General features: G+C 34.4%; 1 protein-coding gene across 1 annotated transcript in view; it reads right to left on the reverse strand.

Annotated features, from left to right (window-relative positions):
* Positions 1-27,365, reverse strand: part of LOC121730903 (NACHT domain- and WD repeat-containing protein 1) — a 166,750-nt gene that overhangs the window by 18,758 nt on the left and 120,627 nt on the right. Inside the window, exons 14-18 of the mRNA XM_042120113.1 lie at positions 22,307-22,425; positions 16,411-16,586; positions 3,491-3,614; positions 2,942-3,053; positions 2,113-2,391 (exon numbers count right to left, since the gene is read on the reverse strand). Coding sequence (XP_041976047.1) covers positions 2,113-2,391; positions 2,942-3,053; positions 3,491-3,614; positions 16,411-16,586; positions 22,307-22,425 — 810 coding nt within the window. The remainder of the gene's footprint in view (positions 1-2,112; positions 2,392-2,941; positions 3,054-3,490; positions 3,615-16,410; positions 16,587-22,306; positions 22,426-27,365) is intronic.

The raw sequence follows: 27,365 nt of genomic DNA on the forward strand, positions 1-27,365 counted from the left end.
CTATCTCAATAATCGCATTTCGGTGTTTCTTTTAATAGCCCGGGATAAAATTGAAACTGATGGATCAGCGGCTTACCACAGTTCATCATCATCACCATATTTTGTAAAATGATTATTTTTCTGATAAACATGTTAAAAAAGTCACTGCGACATACGGACGGATAGACAGACTGACATGACGAATATTCCGATTTCCGTTTTTTTGCCGTGTAGCTACCGAACCCTTAAAAATACGTATACCTAGTACTATGCTGAAAAATCCTAGCTTTCAAATGTAATTTTTCTATTGTGTTAATGCTCAACCAAAATAAACAATAAACCTTATCAAATTAAACTCGTGTTTAATATCAAACAAACCTTTAATCAAATAAACCATGATTTCATTGCGTATAAAATAAAAATAATACGAAATCTCCGGGGAATCCGGAATCTCTTCTAAGTGAAATTCGGTTATACTCGTAATGAGTGAATATTCTGGGTATTGTCGGACCCCTCCGTAATTGGGACCAGTAAATTCTTTTAGCTGTTACTTACACTTAGCGGGCGATAAATTGACGTCGATTTTCGGTAAGTGCCCCAAATGTTTTGTTGCGAGTGGACGAGATTTTGGGATGGCTATATTTCTCTTTTGTCAATCACTGGACAAGTTTTGCGTTGAGTTACATTTGACAGCATTTAGGTCTTTTAAATACATGGTATGGTATCGTATTGATTTTCTGCGATATATAATATTCTTGTACATTTGTTGATAAACTAGCTGGAAAACAGATTTAGAGCCTGTTTCACCCCTTCCTGATAAGTGCCGAATAGGCTATCTAACACTTAACTTGACAGATAAAGTATGGAGAATCTGCCAAAAAAGTTGTGAATAGCTATTCAGCACTTTATCAGAAAGTGGTGAAACAGGCCCATATTGACAAAATTCCCAGATTGTGTCACTGAATCTGATGAAGATCTGGTAAGTATTCGTAAATAACTATGAGCGATCTAAGTAGTGATCTAAGTCACCATCATTAAATTCTTTTCGTCTTATAAACAAGTTTTATTATATTTTCGATCTTAGAAACTCCATCTTGTTCCACTTTCCTATTCTTTCCATCAGGTGATCCCTTAGCTCGTTCTATGCCATTAAAACAAGACACGTTCATAATCCCCGGTACACCGCGTTATTACAAGGAAAACTACTTTAGTTCTTCATAACTTTCATTCATCAACTCTCTCATAAAGCGGTGTTGTTAGACAAATTTTAATTAAACTTACTCTATAAATGCGCAAGGTTCTAGAGTAATAATTCATCTAGGCATGTGTTTCTTTATCTTGGACGTGGGTAAGCTGAACTAAGTTTTGTTAGGCTGAGTTTTGTCATGTTGCTTAAGTTTATAAGTGATTGAAGTAGTATTCTATTACATACAAGCTTTTATATTATGTGTTGGATTATGGAGGTACAATTTACAAAGCTATGTTATTTTTGGGTACCCCAAAATGACTCTGAAGAGGATACACCAGGGGCGAGAGAAATTGAAAATAGGTATTTGAAAATGTATTGCTGTCTCACCAATCTCAAGTCTCCCACCGCAGAGCGCGATAGAGACAACACGACAAAAGTTCGAATAAAAGAACAGAAAATCTTCGATTCGTTGTCAGCTGATTCCTTCTCCAAAACTTAACCGATTTAAGTAATTTTTTCATTAGTAATTAAAGCAAGGCTTGAGCTGTGTTCCTATGTTTTACTTTTTTTGTATATTTTAGCCAGTTTTGTTTTCTGGGTGTTTGAACACAGAGGAAAATCTGGCCATTTTTTTGGGTTTTTGGACGTTCTTATCTTTTTTAATAATAAAATTATGAAAAAAAAAGAAAACATAGGGACATGCTACTAGTGGCCATAGATATTCAGGAAAAAAATCATAACTCTACCGGCATTATCCAGGGAGGAAACAGGGGACAGCGTTTGTATGGAAAAACGGCGGTGTGGACTCCTCTTAACTCTTGGTTGCTAAGCAATTATCACCTTTGAATCCAATCGTGCTGTCATAAGATGGACACCTATTCGCTACGTATGCGCACGTAATTTTTAAGAAACACTGACAATATTCTACAGCACACCATCCTTACCTTAGCTTTATGCCTCTTCAGCAAATGTAGATGTGTACCGGTGATAAAAGTTCGCACATGGAGCTCATTATCACCCTGAAGTGTGACTAGGAACACGTTGTCATCTGTCACCGTCATTGCATGGATCGGCGCGCCGGCATTCACAGTGCTGAGCAGAGTGAAGTTGTCCACGTTCCACGTGCACACGGTGCCATCTTGTGAGCACGTCACCAAAATTTCGCCATCTTGGATCACCTTCACTTCAGTCACTGGACCCCGGTGGTGGTCTAGTTTTGTCACCTGAAATTATGGTCTAATTAACGCCTCGATCGTGGGTATCGCAGATAGAATAGATTTTAAATTGTTATGCGGCAGCCACCTGCCACTTGGGGATTAATTGGTTAACGGCTAATATCTCCAAAGGTAATATACCTTTAAACTTGATATCTAAAAGCAGTATATGTCGTGATGGCTATTCATAAGTTATAAGACGTAACCATCACGACGTATACCGCTTTTTAACCGACTTCCAAAAAGGAGGAGGTTATATGTTCGGCTGTGGATATATTTTTTTTATTTTTATTTTCTTTTAATTTTTATTTGTGTATGTTCAACGATTGCTCCGCCGTTTGTGAACCGATTTTCGAAATTTTTGTTTTGTTGTATTAGGTTTTAGTTTATAGTTCCCACAGGCACCTTTTACATTCCTGTCTGTGACCGAAGCGTGTAGTTTTATCGTTATGTGTGCTGGACTTTTTTATCCAATCAGACCTGACAAATTTTTTGAGTTTTGCCGAGCTTAAGCTAACGTTACAACTTTTTTTGGCGCATTATTAAAAAAATAATTTACCAAAGCTCCATCGACTAGACTGGTGACTATTACCGCAGAGTCCTCTCCCCCACTGATGACGAGCGAACGATTGACGATGGCCGCCACGCACAGTACTGGCGCTATGTGTTCCCTGTTAAAAATGAAAATTTAAATATATTATGATATTGAATGTACTACATAACTTCTTGGTCAAATTCATGTTTCACAGTAATAATAAACGTGGAATAAGTGCATGAAAAGTGTATATTATTTATTACTATGAAAATTTAAACTATAATAGTTATGTAATGTGACTTTACAAAGTCTCAGCAACTAGCACCAAATATTTCGGTAGATTGCAAATGATTTACGATCTCTAATTTTTCTTCTTAAAACAAGATCTTATAAGATCATTTAGAAGAGTTTTCGAGAACCAGAAATCACTGTTTAATAAGCACATCATATAAGTACGGTGTCTCTACGAATCATAATAAAAGAATTTAAGTGGTGACTGGTGTCTGGATTTCAAGACGTAACTAATAGCTAGAATAGCTTAGATAAGAATCTAGAAGGTACTAAGATACTCACAGTATTTTAGTCTTTACAGCCAATGTGTGTAGGTCCCACACTATGACGCTGGTGTCTTCAGACCCTGTGAGCAGGTACTGCGACTCCCGCGTCACACACATGGAAAGTATTCTGCCAGAATGACCTGCAAATAAATTTTTTTTTTATGTATTGTATATCTAGAATGTTTAGCACTCTTTTAAGCAATCTGCCTACTACTGTTTAACAAACCACCGCGGTTAGTTAAAAAAATAACAATAATATGATTTAAAATCTTTTGATGTGGGATTAATTAAATAAATAAATAACAATAATAATATCATTGTTATTTATTTATTTAATAAATAACAATAAATTATTCTTGCCATATTAATAATAAGCTTTATAGCTTTTATCTAGCAGCATCGCTGCTAAAATTTAATATATGAAAATCTTTTACGAATTGCGATTGTGATAGCCGAGCTAGTAAATTGGTAATGGAAAGAAAGACCCAAAACCCTCGGGCAAAACGCAACGAATTAAAAACCTTTTTATTTCTTTCCCCTGCTCCGATATTACGGGCTTTTAATAATGTATCTCGGAATTGTACTTTTGGCACATCTTCAATACAGCAGACGAGACGTAAAAATGTTGAAAAATGAAAAATATTAAAATACAAAAGCAGTAATCCGGCTTAGGCTGTGGAGCATCTTATATTGTTCGAATTTTCTTGTTCTTTGTCCCGATGGCAATTTATTTGATGCGAATGAAGCTGATGTTGATCATCATCAGCTTTTATTCACAAAACTCTTTGTAATCAATTAATAATGCTAGAATGCTAATTTATGAATTTTACTTTATTCTAATATAATAATAATGACAAATACTTATATAACTATACTATTTAAATTTTAAGATGAAATAATATATTATTATTCTTGTGAGTATAAATTTCTAAAAAGATCTAATTAAATTGTATTGACGATCAATTAAAAAAAGTTGCATAACAATAATTGTATATACCAAATGATGATTTTAAATAATATTTTATGAATGATGTCACAATTAATTCTAATGCAAGTATGTAATAATCATTTGGAATAAGTTTTAAGTTAAAATGTGTGATTATATTATTTTAAACTTTAATATTTCTACGCCCAAAGGCTGAAATTGTGATACACAATATGTCTATAAATAATATAACACCTTATGTACTAATTTCCTGAAGTAAATGATTCTGATTCTGATTCTGAATAAATTCATCGGTCCTTCCCTGACTTTGGGTAACTTATAAAAATAAAAGTTAAGATTCGTTTGTTAAATTGAATGAATGTTATTAGTTATAACATAAAAGAAAAATAATATAAAAACATGTTTTTAATTTTTAACAATGTATTTTATTAATAATAATAATAATAGACATTTATTCAACAAATTTCACAGCACACTACAATAAAACAAAGCACAACAAGAGACAGAGAAAACAAGAACAAAAAACGCACAAACAAAACAACAAAAATACACACTAAGCCTAACCACATAATATAAGGTAACAGAAAAAAAAAACTATTGAGAACACTTAATTACAACGGTGCGGCTCATACATTGTACATTTTACGCACAATTAAGAGCTCACCTGACTCTAAAAATCAAACATCGTCCTTCTCTCTTCACACTCACGCCCGTCTTTCATATGCCAGGTGAAAAAGGACGGCGCGGAATCATCGCCGAGTTAGTTTTACTTGAATAAAAGACGAACTATAATGACTACGAAAAAAGTGTTTTGAGCAAATTTAGGTTTTATCAATACCTTTTTAGATATTAAACAATATTAAAGAAAAGACAGCAAACATCGAAGATCCAAGCAAAAATGTGTCTAAAACAAGGTTTTTTGTAAAAAAGAAACTATCGAGCATTTTTTGAGTAATCGTGTTTTCGTCTTGAGCATTTAATCTTTATGAACTGAAGTTACTTGTGTCAAAAAATCACTTTTCTAGACCTTACAGATTTTGAGATCTAGGTTAAAGTATGTAGTCAAGTTAGGGCCATATGCGCTCTTAATTTATATATCTTTCTGGTGCGGCGCGGATTGAGTGCCTTGGTGAAAAGCAGTGCAGTGCGAAAATTTGTCGAATAGGACTCCACTCAGGTAAATGAACATGGCACAGGATACTGTACCACGATCCCTGGTATTATGTGGATCCTCGTGATCCTCGCGTTTGACAGACACACAACACACAACATAATAATAATACTCATATAATATATTACATAAACTAGATAAAAATTTACATAAATATAATAATTCATAATCTTAGAATAAGTATTAAAAAAACTATTAAATATGTGTGGTAATGGAAGTGTAATTACTTATATAAATAATAAACATGGATAATAATAGCATATTTAATAATATCAATAATAAAAAATCATTAGTTATTGAAATGTCCAGTCTCGGGGCTACAGAGAGCAACAGCCGATATGAGGCTGGCGCCGCCGCGTCGGCTAAGTAAAGCCACAGGCGGCAGCTTGACGGGATTCCGGGCAAGATAAGGGAACGGGCGCGTGCGCTTCACTTCAGCGCGGCCCTCGCGCAGAGCTGTATTATGTTATTGTTGATGATTGACAATGACCCAAAGAAAGGTTGTTTGTCAACTCTGTGGCTCGAGTGAAAGAAAAAACAACGACCAAGCTCTGACATCATCATGTAACACCACCCATTCCTGTCATATGGTAATTATACACATAATACTGATAATAATTATTGTTCTACATAATATATGATAAAGAATTGAATTGTACGTAATAAACTAATATACTTAAATTTCATATTTCTATAAAGTGAATTTTAATGTAACTTGCGTAAATAGATATAATAATATGATATAAGTAATAATAATGTTGTAACATAATAAATATTAATAATGTAATCAATTCATTTAGGTGATATATTAAATAAAACGGCTACACACCATAGTAGCGGTGATGAATGAAAATATTAAAAACGTCAATTCAAATAATATTTTAACACATTTTCAGGAAACATTTAAAACGGTATTTAAAACCGTATAGCATACACATTTACACTACAAGTACAACTTCCTGAGCAAAAAGAATATGAAATTCATGAAAAAACTTTATATTGGATCATAAAGTGGTCGAAACTTCGTCGGTTTCCTTCATAAGAATATTTGGGCGATAAACTTTATAACAATTCGGCTCCGGGCACTCTGCATATTTTATTTCCACATCTTTTATCTTCACAACGCTTTATTTGTTGAATAATTGTTTGAACGGTTCTGTATTGTACGGTTTCATATATTATGAAAATGAAAAATGAAAAAAAGGTTTATTCAATAAACAGATACAGCTATCATACATTTTTTTATCTGCCAAACTGTACAACAGTTTGTAGGCAGATTTCGCTCACAACAATTAATTATATGTAGCTAGCATTACAGTATATATTATATTTTTTTTCTTTGTTTAAGTTTAAAATAAAAAAATAAAAATAAAATATAAAAAAAAAAAAAAAAAAAATGAAATAAAAATAAAATACGTTTATTGCAGACTATCACAGCCCATAGCGGTTAGTAATTAACAATAATTTTTTAATCCTATGTTAGTAATGATAAAAAGTGATTAAGTTTAATTTCACTATTTGGCGTATTTGCGCCACGGTACCGGCGCACTAGAAACATGGACATGGACGTGCTCCCAGTGCGCCGCTATCGCGCCGTCAGCTTGCCCACATATCGCCTTCAGTATGCTGTTGTCACTCTCGCGAACTCTGCACATCAGTGACGCTGTACGCTTGCGTAAAACTGACGGAAAGTCGTCAGTTCTAGCGTCAGCGAACATGCCAGATGCACTGCAGTATCGCGGGAGCGATACTGCAGTGCATCTGGCACGCGTTTGGCACTTTAACATTATTTTCTGCCACCATATTTTGGTTGCCTGGAAGAAACCGCTGAAAGCGGTAAGGCCGCCTATTTGCTATGTTCCTTGCCTAATGTTGTTTTTGTCATTTTATATTGTTTATCATGCAAATAAAGAATTTATAAATAAATATATAATTTAATAACAATGATATCAGTAACCTACCAATTTAACTCCTAGGACATATTATTATAGATTATTAAAATGATCTTATGTTTAATGTTGTTTCATTTTGTTTCATTGTAAGATAGAGTATGTGAGTGAGACTCTGTCTACATAATTATGTAAATGCCGCTTAGGCATCCTAGCCCTACGACTTAGTCTTGGGATCAGTTTTAATAAACCACTAGGATGCCTCAATCCTCCATGCTTATCTGACCATATTATAACATAGTAAATAGTAACAATTTCTTGAGAAAATAATATATTGTCTCAGAGGCACTTTCTGATAATAGTAGAATTAATTTTTCAATTTACGTTTTAAAATTAAAACAAAATAAATTGTTGTTTACTCCTATTAAATATAAAGAGAGTATGTAAGTGTGACTATGTCTCCATATACCATATGAGCGCACCTTAGGCATCCTAGCCCTACGACTCAATCTTGGGATCAGTGTTTAACTACTAGTATGCCTAAGGTTTGGTATTTATGCTTAACTAACACAATCACAAGGCCAATCCAGTATTGAGTAATAGAAATCTCTTGACATTTCTAACAAACATTCGCTTTGTCATATCAATCTTATTCCTTAATAAATATTTAGGTAACTTGTTAAATATTTTTGGTACTAAATGTTTTCTGTTTCTTTCACCATAGTAATTATTACAGGAAGGAACAACCAGTAGGTCATATTCTTTGTTTCTTAATGGCCTGATTCGCCTTATATAAGTTATAAACTCATCACTATTCCAATGTTCAGCCGCTATAGACAATATAAGCCGCTCATGGACCGGTAGTATCTTACATGTAATAACTTACTGAAAATAACTGTAGGTAATCTGAACTTTTACATTGTATCTTCGTATCTTTGTCTACTAGAAATTTCATAAACTTAATCTGAAGCGCTTTTATTTTATCAAGATAAGTTTTGAAGGTTCGACCATAGCTTGTTAGTCCATAAAAGATCAAAGAGTCAACTAGCGCATAGTACACAGTGTATAAAGTTCCCCTATCTAATATTTGGCTGAGATGGTGAAATGTAACAAGCACCACTCGTAGTCTATCACATAATTTTTGAATTTGCAGTTTCCATGAAAAGCTTGAGTCCACGATTAGTCCCAGATATCTGTACTCCCTGACCACTTCAATGCTAGCACACATGCAATTTGTACCATTGTTATGAATACATTCATATGTATGGCCTACAATCTTAGGCATTCTACTAATGCAACGTAGATAAGGAGAACAGATATGCATGCACTTTGTCTTTTTAATGTTAATAATTATCCCGTTGTCGTGTGACCATTTAATGATGCTTGTTAAATCTTCTTGTATTTTTGACTCTATTAGGCCGAGATCAGTGTCCATATAATTCAGACAGGTATCATCTGCATACATATGAAAACGACAATTTTTAACAACTCTGCTCATACTGTTGACGTGCATTATATTATTATCAGCATATATGTTATATAAATTGAAACATATTTTGGGGTTAAATTAAGTATGTATTTTTATTTTTTAGGCAATTTCTGGCATATTATGGCATTTGGCTGTTTTTAATTTCTGTACGATTAAATGCCTGCCTGCCCCCTTAGACAAAGTATCTTTCTTTAAAAACGATGACGAAATTCGTTATCAAAATGCATGCGGTTTGACACCGCTAAATCACGTTTCGCTTGCGAAGACTAATGTCGAATCCCATACATTTTGATAACGAATTTCGTCATCGTTTTTAACAAAAGGGACTTTTTCTACGGCCTTAGCAGTTTACATTACAACGCGACAAAGCGATGCGATGTGATAATAGGTTTTTACTTCTAACCTTTAAAGTTTTTCATACAATATTATCATTGCTTCTAACTCATCGGTCACACACGGTTACAATGTCCTCGCTGGGTCGCGTCACCGCCACAATGCGGTGCACGGATGCGATATCAAAAAGCACACTGAACTTTACCGAATAGAAGTGTTCATTTGTGATCGAATGTTTGGATTTCGGTAAATATGTTCAGCTTGGCAAAAAAAAGGTCTGGCGCGGTGACAGCTGGAACTAAAAGTATTAATTTATGCCAACATTACAATTTACAGTTCTTGTTCACATTAGTAAATTTTGTGTCAAAATTCAAAAGTGCGTTTAATTCAATCATAGTGTAAGGTTGCATTTAATAAAAGAAAAGCGCCCACATTTAACTGTACCCACTAGGGAATTCACAGAATAATAAAATCGGCCAAGTAGAGAACAGACAAAAATAAGCCAAAAGTTGTGTTTTGTATGGGAGCCCCCCTTCAATTTTAATTATATTTTAATTTTATTATTAATTATTAAAGTTTACATATAGGTTTCTGTGAAAACTTCAACTGCCTGCCTGTTGTCATTATTGATATCGAGCAAATAAGGCCAAAAAATCATGTTTGTTGTATGGCAGCCCCCGTAAATAATAATTTCATTTTGTTTTCAGTATTTGTTGTTATAGCGGCAACGGATATACACAATCTGTGAAAATTTCAGAACTCTAGCTATAACGGTTCTTGACAGACGGACAGACAACGAAGTCTTAGTAATAGGGTCCCGTTTTTACCCTTTGGGTACGGAACCCTAAAATGGTTTCCCGATGTTATTAATGCAACATAAATTCAACTTCTTTCAGTCTTTTTCTTTCTAAGCAGTATAAATTGTGTACCTACAAAATTTTGAAAAGGTATCTAATAATAATAATAATTATTATAAGGCTTGATATAAGTGATAAGAATAAAGGAATAGGCCAGTAATGAGCAATTAAGATAATAATTGTCATTAAGGGATGAGAATGAGGAAATTATTAGACGACCCTTGATACCTTCTTTATGGATACGAAAAGGTGCATCATTAATAATTTATTATGTTATAAGGGACTCTATTCATTTACACATAATTTAAGAAGATCTTAGCATCAGTTCACACTGAAACGTAACGAAATAGCGAGCGTTGAGCAAGCAAAGAAAAAATTCATGTGTCATGTCATTATACACTGCATAATATATACAACGCCTCCGTGGTCTAGTGGTATAGAGCGCAGCTCTTGATTCGGAGGTCGTGGGTTCGATTCCCGCGTTGGAAACTGTTGGAGATGTTGTTTCCAAGTTTGGTTAGGACAATGCAGGGTGATCACCAAATTGTCTGACAAGTAAATTGATCCATGCGGCGGATGGGCATGTAAAAAGTCAGTCCTGCGCCTGATCTCTCGCCGGTCGTGTCGGTCTTCCGTCCCACTGGGTTATGAGAGTAAAGGAATAGAGAGTGCTCTTGTGTACTGCGCACACACTTGGGCACTATAAAATTACTCCTGCGTAGCTGGCCTGGTTTCAATGAAACCGGCACCGTCACCAAAAACCGGTGTGGGAGCTATTATTATAATATGTACAGTATCCATAATATACATTGGCGTACTCGTACCCAGGATATTAGATAGGGGGGCAGCATACCTGTTTCGAGAAGATGGTCGGTCTGGTAAATGTACCGGACCGACCATCTCAAAATCATGAAAATTGACTACATACTAATGTAGGGTATCTAGTCAATTTTCATGATTTTTTTGTTCAATGGAAACAAAAAAAATCATGAAAATTGACTTTTATTAATTTGACTGAAAATATTATATTTTGTTTCCAACACTTCATTTTGCGCATAGTAGGTGCCCACTTTCCAGGAAAATGACATTTATTTTATCTTCTACCCCCCTTTGCCACTACCTGGGTACGCCTATGATAGTAAGTACAGTTTGTAATTCGAATTCTTATAAAATAGAACGTGAAGCTTGTCGAGTATTGAACTATTAATATTCAATACAAATAATGTGTACGACATGTTATTGAATAAAAATAGTTATAAATCATTACTTTAGGGCCCAGGACCTTGACGGTAGTTCATGATTTATCACCATGATTGCATAGCTGCTGTATGGGAAATCATCGTCGATAATGTGCAATTAAAGAATCACGTAATCGCCTGTATTTGCTTATCAGTTATCACGTAAACGCTTTACTATTGATTAACTTTGGTCGGGCGAAAATCGAACGTTTTCAGGTGATTATTATTTTAGATATATTTACTCAATAAATTAAATTAATTTCCTCACAAACAAACCATCCAATTATAATGAACGGGAATTTAATCCCTTTATCGTAGTAATCAATGTTATAATACTTCATTTTGTCTCATTCGTTTAAAATTATTATTTGCATGCATAAATGAATTATTTTTTTGTGATTGTATTTTATTTTAATACCTCGAGCGTAGGAAAACCAGACACAATGCTATTCAATTGTTATCGCGGTCGGCGGTGACCATAAAGTTACAGAGAGCAACAGTCTCGGGCTGTCAAACGAAACCAAAATTGGTTTTCATGTGTGTGAAAAATATGTGTACGTATACACTTACACAAGCATGATTGAATATGATTTCTATGAGATTAAATTGTCAACGTGCGGCACGTGCCGACTGGATGTCAAAAAAAGAGTGCTGCTGTCATGTATGACACGTCTCTTTTCACCACACAGTGTTACTGATAGTGACATCTCTCTTGCTCAGGCCTTTGTTTGTCTATTCTGCTAGGTATATTAACTTTATGGCGGTGACCGCTTGGGCACAATAGACATAATCTATCTACTCTGGTTTTGGGGCTGTCACAACACTCGTTTAAATAAGCTATTCAGTTTATGAACGTTCTTTTATTTTTCTTAATTTAAATATTATAAATTAGTTAATATGTATTATGGTATAATAGGGATGATGACAAGGTCAAAGATTAGCGAATTTTGTTAATAAAATAAAGAAATCACGGTTAAAAATAAGTGCTCCCAAAATTTCAGTTCGATAGCATTTGTATTTTTTTTGTTATGCGCCTTCAAAGTTGGATAATCAAGTCGAATTTTTTTTCGATTAAATTTCTTAATATTTGTATACCATTAGATTACTTATGCAATTAAAAGCAACTTTTGTTAAGAAACCACTTTCATAAACGCAATATTTAATATACCTATCAAACAAAGTTCTCTCCCGATGCGTACAAACTACGAAAGAGTGACGTCAGTCTTTCGTAGCACTTTGTATGGAGCGTTTTGGGCCGGTCTATTTTATGAGATGTTTGAATTGTCATATCTTGGTGAATTTTTAAGCTATCAGAGTAATTCTTTCAGCGATGTTTCTATTTTTTAAGGGTCTTTCAAGTACCAATAAGAAAAACCATCTTTAAATGCAGCAATATTAAAAGTTATTAACTTTAACACCTAGGGCGAAAGGTGGTAGGTAATTTATTTATTTATTCAAGATGTATTTTAAAGTCGATTACAATTTACAAATCATCTTTTCCTCCAACATGTAACGTTATTACGACGTACTCATCATGACATGACTAGAATCTTTCTGTAATATTTTTTCATGAGCAGCATTAGAATATTCCAATTTTAAAGTAACATCGACACTATCAAGGGAAATCTAGGAATAAATTCAGTCATTAGTCGCCTGGGAAATTATATTGTAAAAGCATAAGTGCGCTTCATTAACTTTATTAAGTTTGTAATAACGTATCAAGCTGCTGCTCCTACTCTTGTTAAAACAGTTTTAACTCGAAGATAGTCATAATATTATACTTAAGTAATTCCGTTACAATATATTTAAAAGTATTATATAAATTACCTATATTGTAAAGGATTTTTTTTATGAGCACGGGTATAATATAATGTTTCTTACTTTTTCACGCCAAAACTACTGAACGGATATTGGTAAAATTTGACATCGAACTTGTTTAAAAGCTTGATTCATACCTTTAGTTTCCTTACATCCCGAAACAGTAAAGCGTATTCATGACACACTGGATTTCAATTTAGGCGTCACCGCGGGTAAAAGTTATATACTTAATATAAAAAAAAATATCATGATATTTTATATTCGGTACATATCACAAGAAGAGCTTGTTATAACTTTAAGGCCTAAGCCTCAAGAGCAGCGGGCAGCTGGGCGGTGGCGGCGGCGGCGCGGGAGCGGCGCATACCATGAAACTGTTTTGAAACTCAAATAATCGGACCAGAATGCTCTAACAAACGGGAAATGACGTTGTAAGAGCAGGACGCGGCATTCTCGTCCGATTGTTTGAGTCTCAAAACAGTTTCGTAGTAGGCCTATAACTGGCCTCAAAGGCAACGGCGCGGCGAGCGGCGCTCATCGTACTAGACGGCTTCCCAGTTCCCGCGCCGCCGCTACCGCTACCCGCAAAATTCGAACCTGAGGACTTAAAGCTGTAATGGACTAGCCGCATGGTCGTAAAAACTGAGCACGTATAAGATTCATAACAAAACCTTTCTACCCCATTACGAGGGTTGATTAAAATAAACAGCCTCTACCTGTGGCTTCGGAACGTACGCCCAATTAAAATTCATAGCACAACCTGCATGAAATGGGTTAAAGGTTTTGTATTTAAATATAAAATATACTAAGTACTAAGTAGATCCGTAGTAACAAGATGTTGCCCACTTTGTTCGCGTTTCATTTATAAATTGCGGCAAAAGTCAAAACTAGGATTTCTCGGTAGTCAAAGTATCTTTATACCGAGTTTCATATCAATCGGTTTGGGTAACATATTAATATAACAACAAACATTTTATGACATTAAAAATATTATGGTCAAAATACACATCAATGCTCTTTTGTTGCAAAAAAGTTCTAAAATACAAAATTAAAGATGTTGCTTACTTATTTTCTTTAAGCATTTAGAAAAATTTGACCTATTCATAAACAAGGTAATATATCTTATATCTTTAAACGAGCAATTCTTGTATATATATAATTGGAATCTCGGAATCGGCTCCAACGATTTTCATGAAATTTGGTATATAGGGGTTTTCGGGGGCGATAAATCGATCTAGCTAGGAATCATTTCTAGAAAATGTCATTTTATTCGTGTTTTATCGGATACCGAGCAAAGCTCGGTCAAATAGCTAGTTACTTTAAATACAAGGTCATGGATTTATATTAAGTATGTGAATTTGCATGACCCAAATTTTATTATATTATAACTGAAACAAAGCATTGTAATAAACCGACACATTTAAATCAAAACCAGAGGAATGTACGGAAACATATTTTACTGTAATACTATAGTTTGTGCGTTTTAAGATGATATGGGTGCCGGTTTTCTTGTTCCTTGCTACGGGTTTTTTTTACAAAAAAACAAAAAAAAATGTAATAAATTATATTCCATCTACAAAAACAAATGTTTTCTATAATTGTAAATGAATAAAAATTAAAAGATGCTAAATGCTAACTCATAAATAAAAATTATAAAATATATTAACTGTGAAATAGGAGTAAAAAATTATTGTTACGAAAACATTTGAAAAATGTCATATGCATGAAACGGAACTTATGTCAATAGAGATTGACTCTGTTGAATCGAAATCAAATCGATAAAAAGGGCGGCCATCTTAAATTGCCGGCACCACTGCAATGTCAGTACGAAATCGATAATTTCGATTGCAATTCCTTTACGAAGTGATTCGATATTTTTAAATTATCGATTGATTTTTGTTAGGTAACTTCCCTACTATTGTCAATTATAATGTGTCACGCATATCATCATAAAACGCACAAACTATAATAATTGTTCAATCGGATCCCAACAAAGAATTAATCGCGTCAACACAAAGTTTGATGTACCGTTACCTGTAAAACTTTGTACTTAATTCAGTTGTTATTTGGTACGCAAACCGCACAATTCAACTTCTATCGATTTTGTTGGCACCAATTTTAATATACAGGGTGTAACAAAACTAAGTGATAATTAATAGATAAAACAAAACTAAGAGATAAAAGTGAAAAAAATTTGGTCTTTCAGCGCTGCTACTTTCACAGTGAACTCTATACAAGGAACACATACACACTCTAAAGTATTATCACTAATTAGTTTTGTTACACCCTGAATATGCGTACTATGAGAGAAAATGTGGACCTGCGTAATTTGGTAGGGTTACATTTAAAATTTTAAGATAAGAGACTAAGGGCCTGTTTCACCACTTCCTGATAAGTGCTGGATAGGCTATCCACCACTTAACTTGCCAGATAGAGTATGGAGAATTTGTCAAAAAAGTTGTGGATAGCCTATCCAGCACTTAATCAGGAAGTGGTGGAACAGACCAATTAGTCGCGACTAACGTTGACATGACATAACCCGACAAAATTACGAAGGCACGTTTGCCTACCGTACTATTTCTGATAAGAAAAAATATACTTTAAAACATTTGTTCTCGAAATAAAACCACATTATAACGTTAAACTTTTTTAAAACCAACCGAAATAATAGGGGTTTTCGTTACAAAGGGTCTTTGTATATCGTGTGAAAAACCTACTTTACATCTAAAATCATTGTAAGCGCGTTCGTTCGGGATAAAATTTATTAGGATCTCAGGCTACTAGGGCAGTATACAGAGATGGAAGTTATGGGTATAATGTCTGGATTTACTCGACTAGAAAGCCTCATTATTTGTGAATAATGCGCCCATTATTTTATTGTAACTTTCCTCGCCCCGAGATGTAATCTATCATGTTAATGTATAGCAACGGCGCGGCTGAGGGAATTATTTTTATGAATTGTGTGCATGCTTGGTGGTTTTATTTGTATAATAATAAACTACGTTTGCACTGAATTCACTATAATTATGGTGCTCTAGTATTTTTAGGTGCCCATCCGCATCCATGCAATTATAAAGGCTCTTTCATACGCGCAAAGAACGAAAGACCCGCGATAATAGCTCTAGGATTAATGTAGACTGACTCATTAGAGTCAAAGACCTATTAAGGTCTTGGAACCGCTACAAAGGACTCACTAACCTTTGAACGTATGCACCCGAGAATTTGACATAACGTGCCACAACTGCGGGTCGCCAGTCGCTGGCGCCAGCACGAGATGCTGTCCTGATGGCGCCAGCTGCAGTAATCTGACGCCAGCTCCGCTCGCCGCGCCAGCTGACACTACACGCACGGTCGACGCTATCGGTGGATGTAGCCTGGGGAAGGACAATATTTGAAGAATTTACGTTGATAAGTGTACAGCAACTAAGATACAAAATATATTACCTAAACACCAATTGGATCGTCAGCCGTAATGGCTACAAAAATTGAGGCGTAAGGATGTTGAGAACCGACATGCACTTTTTATTATTAAGTAAAAAACACCGACCTAAAAACTCGGTTACATTTTAAGCACCAATAAAAGTTATTAGTATATTTAGAAATATTAAAAACCATAGTATTATAACAATCTAATATTATTTTACAAAGCCGAATTGATCAAACTACGCAACTTCCATTAAACCTAGTATTAACTTACAGTCGCATTAGCTTTGCCTACTGCATGGGTACGTCTCGATTAATATGCTAACGAGATGTATAAAATGAGACTACATTTGCATGTTACGGGATGAAAAAACATGAAATGGTATACGGCGTAACGACATTTTTATAGGAAAAACAACAGTTTTCTGTAAATGTGATATCTTGGTTATGGAATAGTAAATCTTGTTTTTTTTATAAGACATAGCACACTTTTTCAGTTGCTGGGAGGTATTCTAAAATTGTTTCTTTCCAGTAGAACTATATTGATTACGTACTGCTTAGACTGTTTAGACTTTAGATCAAATTGGATAAACGCGGTGCGTCAATTCTATCGTCCTTGGTGCTTGAAACTAAGGATACTTTGGTTGATTTTAGTATCAGCGCAGACCGCTACGCGTAGTAGTAAACATCTCGAGCCATCAGCGCCGACAGTGCGCGTGCAGTCAGCGCACGATCTAGACTCTAGACTAGAGAATCCAGGATAAATAGAGAGGAGTTCCAGTAACTGTTTTTTTCTTAAACATAAACATGTGAGGCCATGGATACAAGCTAATGACGTTTTATATTTATAGATAGGTATACATTATCGTGTTAAATAATTACGCGTGGACTGAAGGCGCACCCCTTACGGGCACGTTAAATAGAATCAACTAGGAAGGGTGAGCTAATGATACTATAAATAAACGATTAGTGGCTAAATTAGAGGTCATTTACGATGTGTGCTAGCGTTGATGTATTAGGACGATCTAGTTGTTGGAATTAGTAAAACTAAAGAGTGTTTTGGGAACTAGAAATTAAAATGTGACACGATGAAACGGGAAAGAAGCTAGAAATTAAAAAATGTCATAATAGGACGAGAAATCAACATAATATGAAATTGCAAAATGATAATGAGACAAAGATATAGAAATGTAGTTTTTAAATTAATATAAGTACTTAGAATTTATACTGTAAGGAGTCAGGACATTATTTTAAAAGTTTTCATTTTAAATATATAATATCTTGCTCTGTATAGTACCTACCAGGACGTAAACAAATGTTGATAAACTAGGCAAAAACAAATTTTGGAACAGTGAAATGGGTCTGTGCAAAATATGGACAACACAATTTCTAAATACCTCATTGTTATCAGAAATCAGGATTAGGGGTTTTGCTATCATAAATAATAATTCATGAAACCTTCCCGCAGAATTAAGCAGATTACATTGATTACTGAAATAACAATTTCAATAAATATTGCTTTATTTTCTGTTTGGAATAGAAATGTGTTATCTGGATGTCCTTCTTGATAAAATAAATAAGGAGTTTAGACCACAGACCGAATATAAAGTATATACAGAGTTAGAGAGAATAACAAACTGAGGTCTGTTTTTAAGGTTTCATACTCAAAGGGTAAAAACGGGACCCTATTATTATGTTTATTCAAGGCTGAGTCAAACTACTTCTTCACTGCACTGAAAGATTTTGTAGTCACATAGTTTTATGAATGTTTATGTGGAAGCGCGTATAAACAAAGTGAATTCAGTAATTTAACAAAGGCTTTGCTCTATATTATTTTCTAGGTACTTAATATTAAAAACGTCATGGCGTCAAAACACCAATTTACGTAATTGGTCAAAACACCAATTAACGTAACGAAATATGTATAACATCAACCTCTACAAAGTCGTAGACAGGTCATGAACCAAATTTAGCGGTATATTTTAGGAATGGTGGGCTATTTTAGGCGATTGTTATGTAAATAGCAGAACGAGGGGGACCAAGAAATTGCCCCTTCCGGTCGTCGAGTGCCCGAAAAGTGGAATAAGTATAGCTAGTATTTTCCTCAAGGCCAAGCCGATAAAATTATGTAGTCCCAGGAAAAAGTTTTTCTTATTACGCTAAACGCGAACCAAATTGAGGTCAAAAAAATGTACCTTCAACCCATAATAATTAATAATACATTTCAAACACCGAGTTGAAAAATATATTTGAATAACAACCCAATAAAAAAATTAAATACTTGAATTTGAACAGGTTTTTGGGAGAAAAAAGGGACAATATAAACAATGTAATTGTTTAGCCACGACGACATGTAAATCTTTTTGATGTCATAAAAATGTATATTTAGACAAATCTCTAACTTTCTTACTAACAAAAACACACAGAGGTAATAATACAATGTTTTATCCTGGTCCGTATATCATTTATCAAGAGCTTCCGTGGCCTAATGGGTAGACCTTTGGTTCGCACTCTTAGAGGGTGCAGGTTCGAACCCGGGTGGAGGCGTGTACCTATGAGACATTTTCTTATCTCAAGTACATAATACGGATGCTCGTACGGTGAAGGAAAGGAAACCCGCACATAGTTGGTCCCAGACGTATTCACTAGTTCTTTCCTCTGGACTAGGCCGACTATGATGCGAGAATGTCGTATGCGCTTGGGCAACCATACGGACATTTAAAAATCTTGTCCCAGGCACTACAGTATTTGAGGAGTGGTTACTTCGCTCTACTAATTTACGCTCTACTAATTTTAAATATAAATTTATGGCGGGTAATAAAAGTCACAGTGAAAAAAAATACAAAGAATATTCAAAGTTACTAAAGGCTTGCATACTCAAATCTAAACAACTAACTAAATAGAGACAGAAAAAATATCTTACAATAATCAATCATAATTATGTAACGCCTTTTGATATTAGTAATTTATTTAATAACTATTATATTAATCAGAATAATGACAGTAATTTTAAATTCAATAGGAATGACATTAATAATACAATGCAATATAGTAATTATAGTAATTCAATGTACCTTAAGCCTACATGTCCGGTTGAAATATATAAATTGATACATACTCTCAACAATACGAAATCTGTCGGTGTCGATGATATAAATACAAAAGTAATCAAGCTATCAGCTCAGTATATATGTCAGCCATTGAGTTTTATTATTAATCGTTCTTTTCAGGAAGGCACATTTCCTGAAAAACTTAAAAAGTCGATAGTGAAACCAATATTTAAGAAAGGCGATGTGACAGACATGAACAACAATCGTCTAATCACACTAATACCGGTTATTTCAAAAAATATTTGAGAGAGCTATGTTAGATAGACTGACTGACTATGTATCGAGACAAAACATCCTCACGAAAGATCAGTTTGGTTTTAGGAAGAATTGTAATACTACTGTAGCATGTTTTGACCTAATTAAATATATTACTGAGTCCCTAAATAACAGAATTCCGGTTACTACTATATTTTTAGATATGATAATAGCTTTTGATAACGTAAATCACGATTTACTTCTTTACAAATTACAAAAGTACGGAATTAGAGGAATAGTAAAAAGGTGGATAAAAAGCTATTTATCTAACCGGTTTCAATGCGTCAAAATAAGTAAAATACGTAATGGCAAAAAGATTACGAATCGGTCGAACTTTCAACTTATCGAATGTGGCGTACCACAAGGCAGTGTTCTAGGCCCATATCTTTTTTTACTGTACATTAATGATCTTCCACATGTAACTACAGACAAGAAGATTTTATTTGTTGACGATACAACACTTATCATAAAATGCGATGATATTGAAAACTATGAAAATAATATTAACGAAAATCTTGATAAAGTACTGGCATGGCTTAGTAATAATAATTTGAAAATAAATATAAGTAAGACACATCTAATACAATTTCAAAATTACAATAGACGAAAATTTGACATAAATATTTATTATAAGGACATAAAAATTGAGGAAGTTAACTCTACTAAATTTCTAGGCGTTATGTTGGACAAATACTGCAACTGGAAAGAACAAGTAGAATATGTATGCACAAAGCTAGATAGGTTCGTTTACGCCCTTAAAAGATTACGGCAGACAGTAAGTACAGAAGCAGCCTTGAGTGCTTACCATGGATATGTGTCATCGGTACTATCATATGGGCTTATATTGTGGGGAAATTCTACAGATATTGATAAAGCGTTCCGTTTACAAAAAAATGTGTTAGAGCAATTGCTGGAGCAGGTTTTCTAGAGAGTTGTAAGCCGCTGTTCAAAAAATTTAAGATACTGCCCGTCACTTGCATGTATATAAAGGAAGCATGTGAAGAGCACAGGGAAAGAACGATCAAAGTCACCCTAAAACTGCTTTGAGGTTAATAATGCCATCTAGTTCGTAAGACGCTAAGCTTGCCAGTCACTAAGCATGAAAAGAATATAAACGTACAAAGTCACGATAAATTACGTTTTATTTTTTTACATAAAAGTTATTAGTGATCATAGTCTAAGCGGTAAAAGTTAAAAACGATCAGAGTCCGAGGACTTTGATCGTTCTTACAAGTTTTCGAACGAATAGTCAAACGTCAGTTGACGTTCTCATGCTCTTATTTACTAAAAAATAAAAATATTTTATATTTTTAATGACATTTATTTAATATTTTTCCAGTTCAGGGCCAAACCTAAATCATATAAATCATATAAATGTCACAGAGCATGAGACCGTCAACTACTTATGAGGACTTATGACTCATAACGTACATAAGAGTCCTATAAGTTAAGAAATCATTTATCTTTAAATTTATAAAAAATGACTTTGATCATTCTTTCCCTGTACTCTTCATGTGTTTTTGTAAAGTTACACCCTGAATATTTCCCACTTAAATCGGATTTAGGACGAAAAAACGAAAGGCATAAATTTAAAATCCATTTTCCGTTATGTAACTTAAATATATATAAGGACAACGCATTTGTACAAATTATAAAAATTTACAATTTTTTACCAGACGAATTTAAGAACTTGCCTTTCAAAGTATTTAAAAGAAATTTAACATTATGGCTAATAGAAAAATGTTTTTATAATATGAATGAATATTTTGCGCACAAAAGATTAATATAATTTATAGGATTGATTGGACTAATTATTATTATTATTATTAATTTATGATTTATGTGTATAAATGAAATTGTGTAATTTATTTATTATTTATTAATTATTGTGACATCTTTTTTATTATATTTGACATTAAATTGATATTGTATATGAACTTAATAGCAACTCAAATAATTGTATTTTCTATTTTTCTTTTTAAATGCATGTATTTAAATTCACACACCATTGTTATGGTAGAATGTACAGAATCTTTTGTTATGACTTTAATACTATCTTTGTACTGCATTCTTGAGAATAAAGAATTATGAATTATGAAAAATACTGTATAAATCATCCATAACGGATGTAAAGGCCTAGTTTTTATCCTTGTCCGATAATCTAGAAAATTGATTCAACAGACAAAGACAAAGCAATGTTTTATTTATAATTAGAGTGTTTTGTAATGGTCTGCGAACGTTACCGTGGGGCATACATAATATTACGTATTTTTATTAGCAAGGTAGGATTTATATCTATCACTTACCACCCATTCAAAGGCACAAGCAGCGGCTTATCGTATCCGTCGCACCACGCCATGGCGGCGGTGACCAGCGTCGCCAGCACCCCGCGTCGCGCCACAGATGGTCGCAGCCAAGCAATTATCTGGTTAAAGAAAATTAGATTCAGTAAAATAAATTAAAAACTTTTTAGGCACATGATTAACTACGGATAGGATTATGGATATGTGATTTGTATACGCAAGCGTTACAAAAAAGTTACTCTTTCAGCGCTGCTACTTTTACACTCAATATAGGGGACACATACATGATACAAACCTTAAAGTAGTATCACTTAGTTTGTTATACCTACATAATATTATAAGCAAAAAATTAACAACATCCTGCAAAATTTATAAACCTCGTTTCGTTAACTCGAATTATATTAATCAAAGTTTTTATGATCCCGACATTTAATTAATTAGTAAAGGGATTCCCGATATCATTCGATAAATTTAATTCCCTTTTATTGGAGGCCTCCTGTTCTTTTTTATACCTCCATAAATTCCCTCGTAAAATCTCTTCATAGCTTTTATTGGACTATCAACGCATTTAGAAGTCTCATTCATTATCGTTTACTTAATCTATTGAAGACATCAGTGGAAGAAGTAGGTAAGTTACAGTTAAAAACTTGCCGTTTTTTTGCATAAATAGACCCTTCATTTGTGTAAAAAATATGTAGGGCCGGGAAAATGATTTGAAAAAAAAAGAGGATTTTATATACAGCCAGATATATTGGCCAGATGATGAAGTAGATACAAGGCTTCTTCAAATTTTGAGGAAAACAATGAGTAATTGTCCATAATATATAAAATGTTAGTTATCTTGTTCTTTCACTCACGTTTTTAATTGTGTTTGTCTATTTGTAAACATCCGCTTGGGGTTAATCTCACAAGATACCACAATGATAATGTCGATGTCGTCTCAGACAAAAATAGAGGACATCGAATTATTTTGCGCCAAAATTCGTTTATTGCGCGGGAACCGTACATTTTTTCGTGATAAAAAGTATGCTATGTACTTTCCCTGGGCTCAAAGTATCTCCATACCAAATTTTAGCAAAATTGGTTCTGCGGTTTGGGCGTGAAGGCTGTAAGACAGATACACTTTCGCACTGATATCTTATATGGATGCTGTTAAGCATTGGTGTGTTCCTTCCCACATCGGACTAGTTTTGAGTAATCGGCGTCTTGTTTTTTGGAATAATCGTTATTTTCTGCTTATTTTAAGCAAAAAAATGTTATTGTGCGGTATCATTTTTTTTGTTGAAATGCGTAGATTATGATTATGAAAAAAGAAATTAATTTTACATTCGTTTTTAAGAGAAAAAGTATAAAAATGGTTAATGCTTTACTTATCATTAATGTCCTATTATATAAAATTTCCTCGTCACGCCCACACCGCTGAACCGATTTTTCCGAAATTTGGTATGGAGATACTTTGAGTCCTTGAAAAGGACATGGAATCCTTTTTATTCCGAAAAAATGTACTGTTCCCAGGCATTCAATAAAAATGATTTCTGCTTATACCGCTACATGGATTTCAATGATATTTGGTATGTAGGTACGTTATGTGTCGGGAAAGTACATAGGATACTTTACATCCGGGAAAAAGGTACGGCACCCGTATGATAAACAAAAATGATTTGTGCCTAAACCACTGAACGGATTTTGATGAAAATTGGTGTGCACATACTTTGACTCTCGTGAAAGGACATAAGATAATAATTGTCTTGAAAAATGTGAGGTTACCGCGTTATAAAGTTTCCTATTTTGCGCCTAAGCCGCTGAACAAATTTTGATGAAACTTGGTATGGAGATACTTTGAGTCCCGGAAATGGCCATAGGATCATCCTTTTTACCTCGGAAAAATGTACGGTTCCGAGGCGTTAAATAAAATGATTTCTGCTTATACCGCTACAATGGATTTTGATGACGTATTTGGTATGCAGATATACGTTATGTCTCGGAAAAAGACAGAGAGTTGCCGCTTCTTCTTCCCTTCCCGCACTTCCCGCAGAAAGCTTTTGTGTCTTGCGCACACACTTGGGCACTATGATATTCCTCCTGCGTAACTGGCCTGGTTTTATTGAAACCGGCCACCGCCACCGAAACCGGTGAGGGAGTTTTTAGGGTTCCGTAGCCAAATGGCAAAAAACGGAACCCTTACAGATTCGTCATATCTGTCTGTCTGTCCGTCCGTATGCCACAGCCACATCCATATTTCAAAGTTAAAGTTAATACCTTATTGCTGCTGCGGAACTCTTCATGGGCGAGTCCAACTCGCACTTGGCCGGTTTTTATTTATTATAATTACCAGCATTGGACATTGGGCACAATTATTGAAATACTCGTTAGTCTTTTATTAATTATTAATCTAATTGCAAACTAAAATTAGAATACATTTTATACATATTATTAATTAATTAACTTGCGGGAAATTTCAGATGTACAACAATTACTTCATCAATCTGATTAATTTGTAATCTGATTAAAATTACTAATTACTTTTTGCCCAACTCTGCACGTGATAAACTAATTATTTCTACATTAACTAAACTTAATCAAAATCGGTTCAGCAGTTTAAACGCAAATTAATAAAGTTTATTGCGTGAAAACCGAACATTTTCCATGATTAAAAATATTTTCCTATGTCCTTCTCCAAAACCTTACGTAATATCTACATGTACTCTATATAGATATCATAAGACAAATTCATTTTTGTTGACTGCGCGGGAACCGTACATTTTCCGGGAAAAAAGCGTCTAATGTCATTTTAATTGATTAAAAGTATCTGCATACAACATTTTATTAAAATCGGTTCAGCGGTTTAAGCGCAAATCATTTTAGAAACATAGTACATAAATGCTATATACAAAACCTCACTTACAGGAAGAAGCATTAACCATTTTTGTACTCTAGAATATGCTACAGTTGGTTTTCAAAAAAATGGATTTCACAGTCGTAAACCTTATGTTATAAAGAACAAAACTGCATTATTAACTCAAAATCCGATTTTATGTGGAATGAAACACTAATGCTTAACAGCAGCCATATATAAAATTGTCGTGTCACAATGTTAGGCCGCGTACTCCGAAACGGCTTTACTGATTTTAACCAAATTTTATATGCATATTCAGTGGGTCTGAGAATCGGCTACTGGGTACTTTTTATATTGATAAGTGCATTTGTTGAATAAATAATAGTAAATTATTACAACTCGAGACTGACGGCGACCATTGTTTGTGCGACGGGATAGCGATGGAAGTTGCCATGGTGACATACTTATTTAGTCACTTCCATAAAATAATATGGGTGAAAGGGGAAATACTTTATATGACAAAGAAATGTTTGCCGGGACAGGTAGTATTTTATATTATGTAGTATGGACTATGAATTAGGCGCAGCGCAGACGACAGACTATCCGTGACGCACTTTTTAGTCCGTGGAAATAGAACCTATGCAATTATATGCAGTAGCCAGTAACGCACACGTCTGCGCTGCGCGTCGTGTACGTTACTGCATTTAATTGAATAGGTTCTATGTCCACGGACTAAAAAGTGTGTCACGGATAGTCTGTCGTCTGCGCTGCGCCTTAGTCAGATTATTTATCAGTTATAAAAGTACTTTTACTTTTAGCGCCTGAACTCAAGCACGCACGCTATGCACGTTCTGTCGCTACACTCAAATTTGAAATTTCGTTTCTAAAAAAGGATCAGCTTTTAAGGCTCGATTTATATGCGTCCGCGCGAACAAGCGGTTCGGCTGTTTCACCGCAATATCACAAGCAATTGTATGTAAATAGCGGTGCGACCGCCAAAATAAATCGTTACATACAATTCCTTAGTTTTGTGGTATAGCGGTAAAACCGCTCGTTCGCCTGGACGCATATAAATCGATATAAACCTGCGCTACTACGATGCGAAACCGTAGATAATTCCCGCTCTGCCGACGCGAACGTCCCGCGTTGCAGACGCTCCCGCTTCGCAGTGGCCGTAGGTTTGGCTTCAAGCTTTACTGTCTATATTTATGCCACGCCGCTCGATGCTATAATATAGTAGCAATATTATATTACCTCTAGGCTCTATGTGATCTACTATCTAGTATCCTTATGTGATGTGACCATCAAAGCTAGCCTACAATATAACCACTTCATAAATTATTACCTATCATTGACCAATAGTTCAATATTAACAATAGAATATGAGATCGCAGTGCGCTTCCAACTGCACTCGAAATAGTTTCGATGTTCCCGAGCACGGATTTAAACGGATTAGGATCAAGTTTCTATGCCATTTTGATTTACAAGCAGCACTAATACTCTTGAATTTCTGATTGCTTCAAACTGCAATATTGCGGAATTAAATTGTTGAGTAGAGCTAGTGAATATTAATATAAAGAATAAGATAGAAGTATATTTTGTTTAACACCTCCATTATGGGTACGGTATTGCAGACACAATAAATTTTCAATTGTTATGCGACAGCCGGGTGCCGCTTGGGGATCAATATAATATACTAGTAATCTATGGTGGGGATTGATGGGAGAACTTAAGGCCGTCCCCCGAGCAAACGACCTTGGCCATACATTTGCCGCGTTAACGAGATCGCACCAAAATCCTACTTTTTTACTTATCTTACTTCAAAATTGACCTAAACAAAATTTAAAACGGTGTACATGTAGTTTATGATATTGTCGATCTATTGGCGTGTGTTTCAAATTAAAGTAATTTGTAAATACTAAGGAGATGCTGAATGTATGCTTGAATTTTAATAAATTGGCTTTACTTTGGAAGCTTATATCATGAGTATAATAAACGAAAATAGAAAATTAAAAACGAGGAAAGGAATGTTAAGATACTGAATATTATTGCTGTATTTTTGTTATAACTCTGTAGCTTTCAAATTAGGAGTTTATAAGGCTCTAAATACTGTAAATTACGGATTCTCCGTAGGGAACGCCCTTAAGAGGATACACCAGGGGCTAGAGAAATGAAAAAAAAGTACGTGTAATATCTATAGCTGTCTCCCTTACCTCAAGCCTATAC

This window comes from Aricia agestis, chromosome 10 (genome assembly GCF_905147365.1).
Source record: "Aricia agestis chromosome 10, ilAriAges1.1, whole genome shotgun sequence".
NCBI lineage: Eukaryota > Metazoa > Arthropoda > Insecta > Lepidoptera > Lycaenidae > Aricia > Aricia agestis.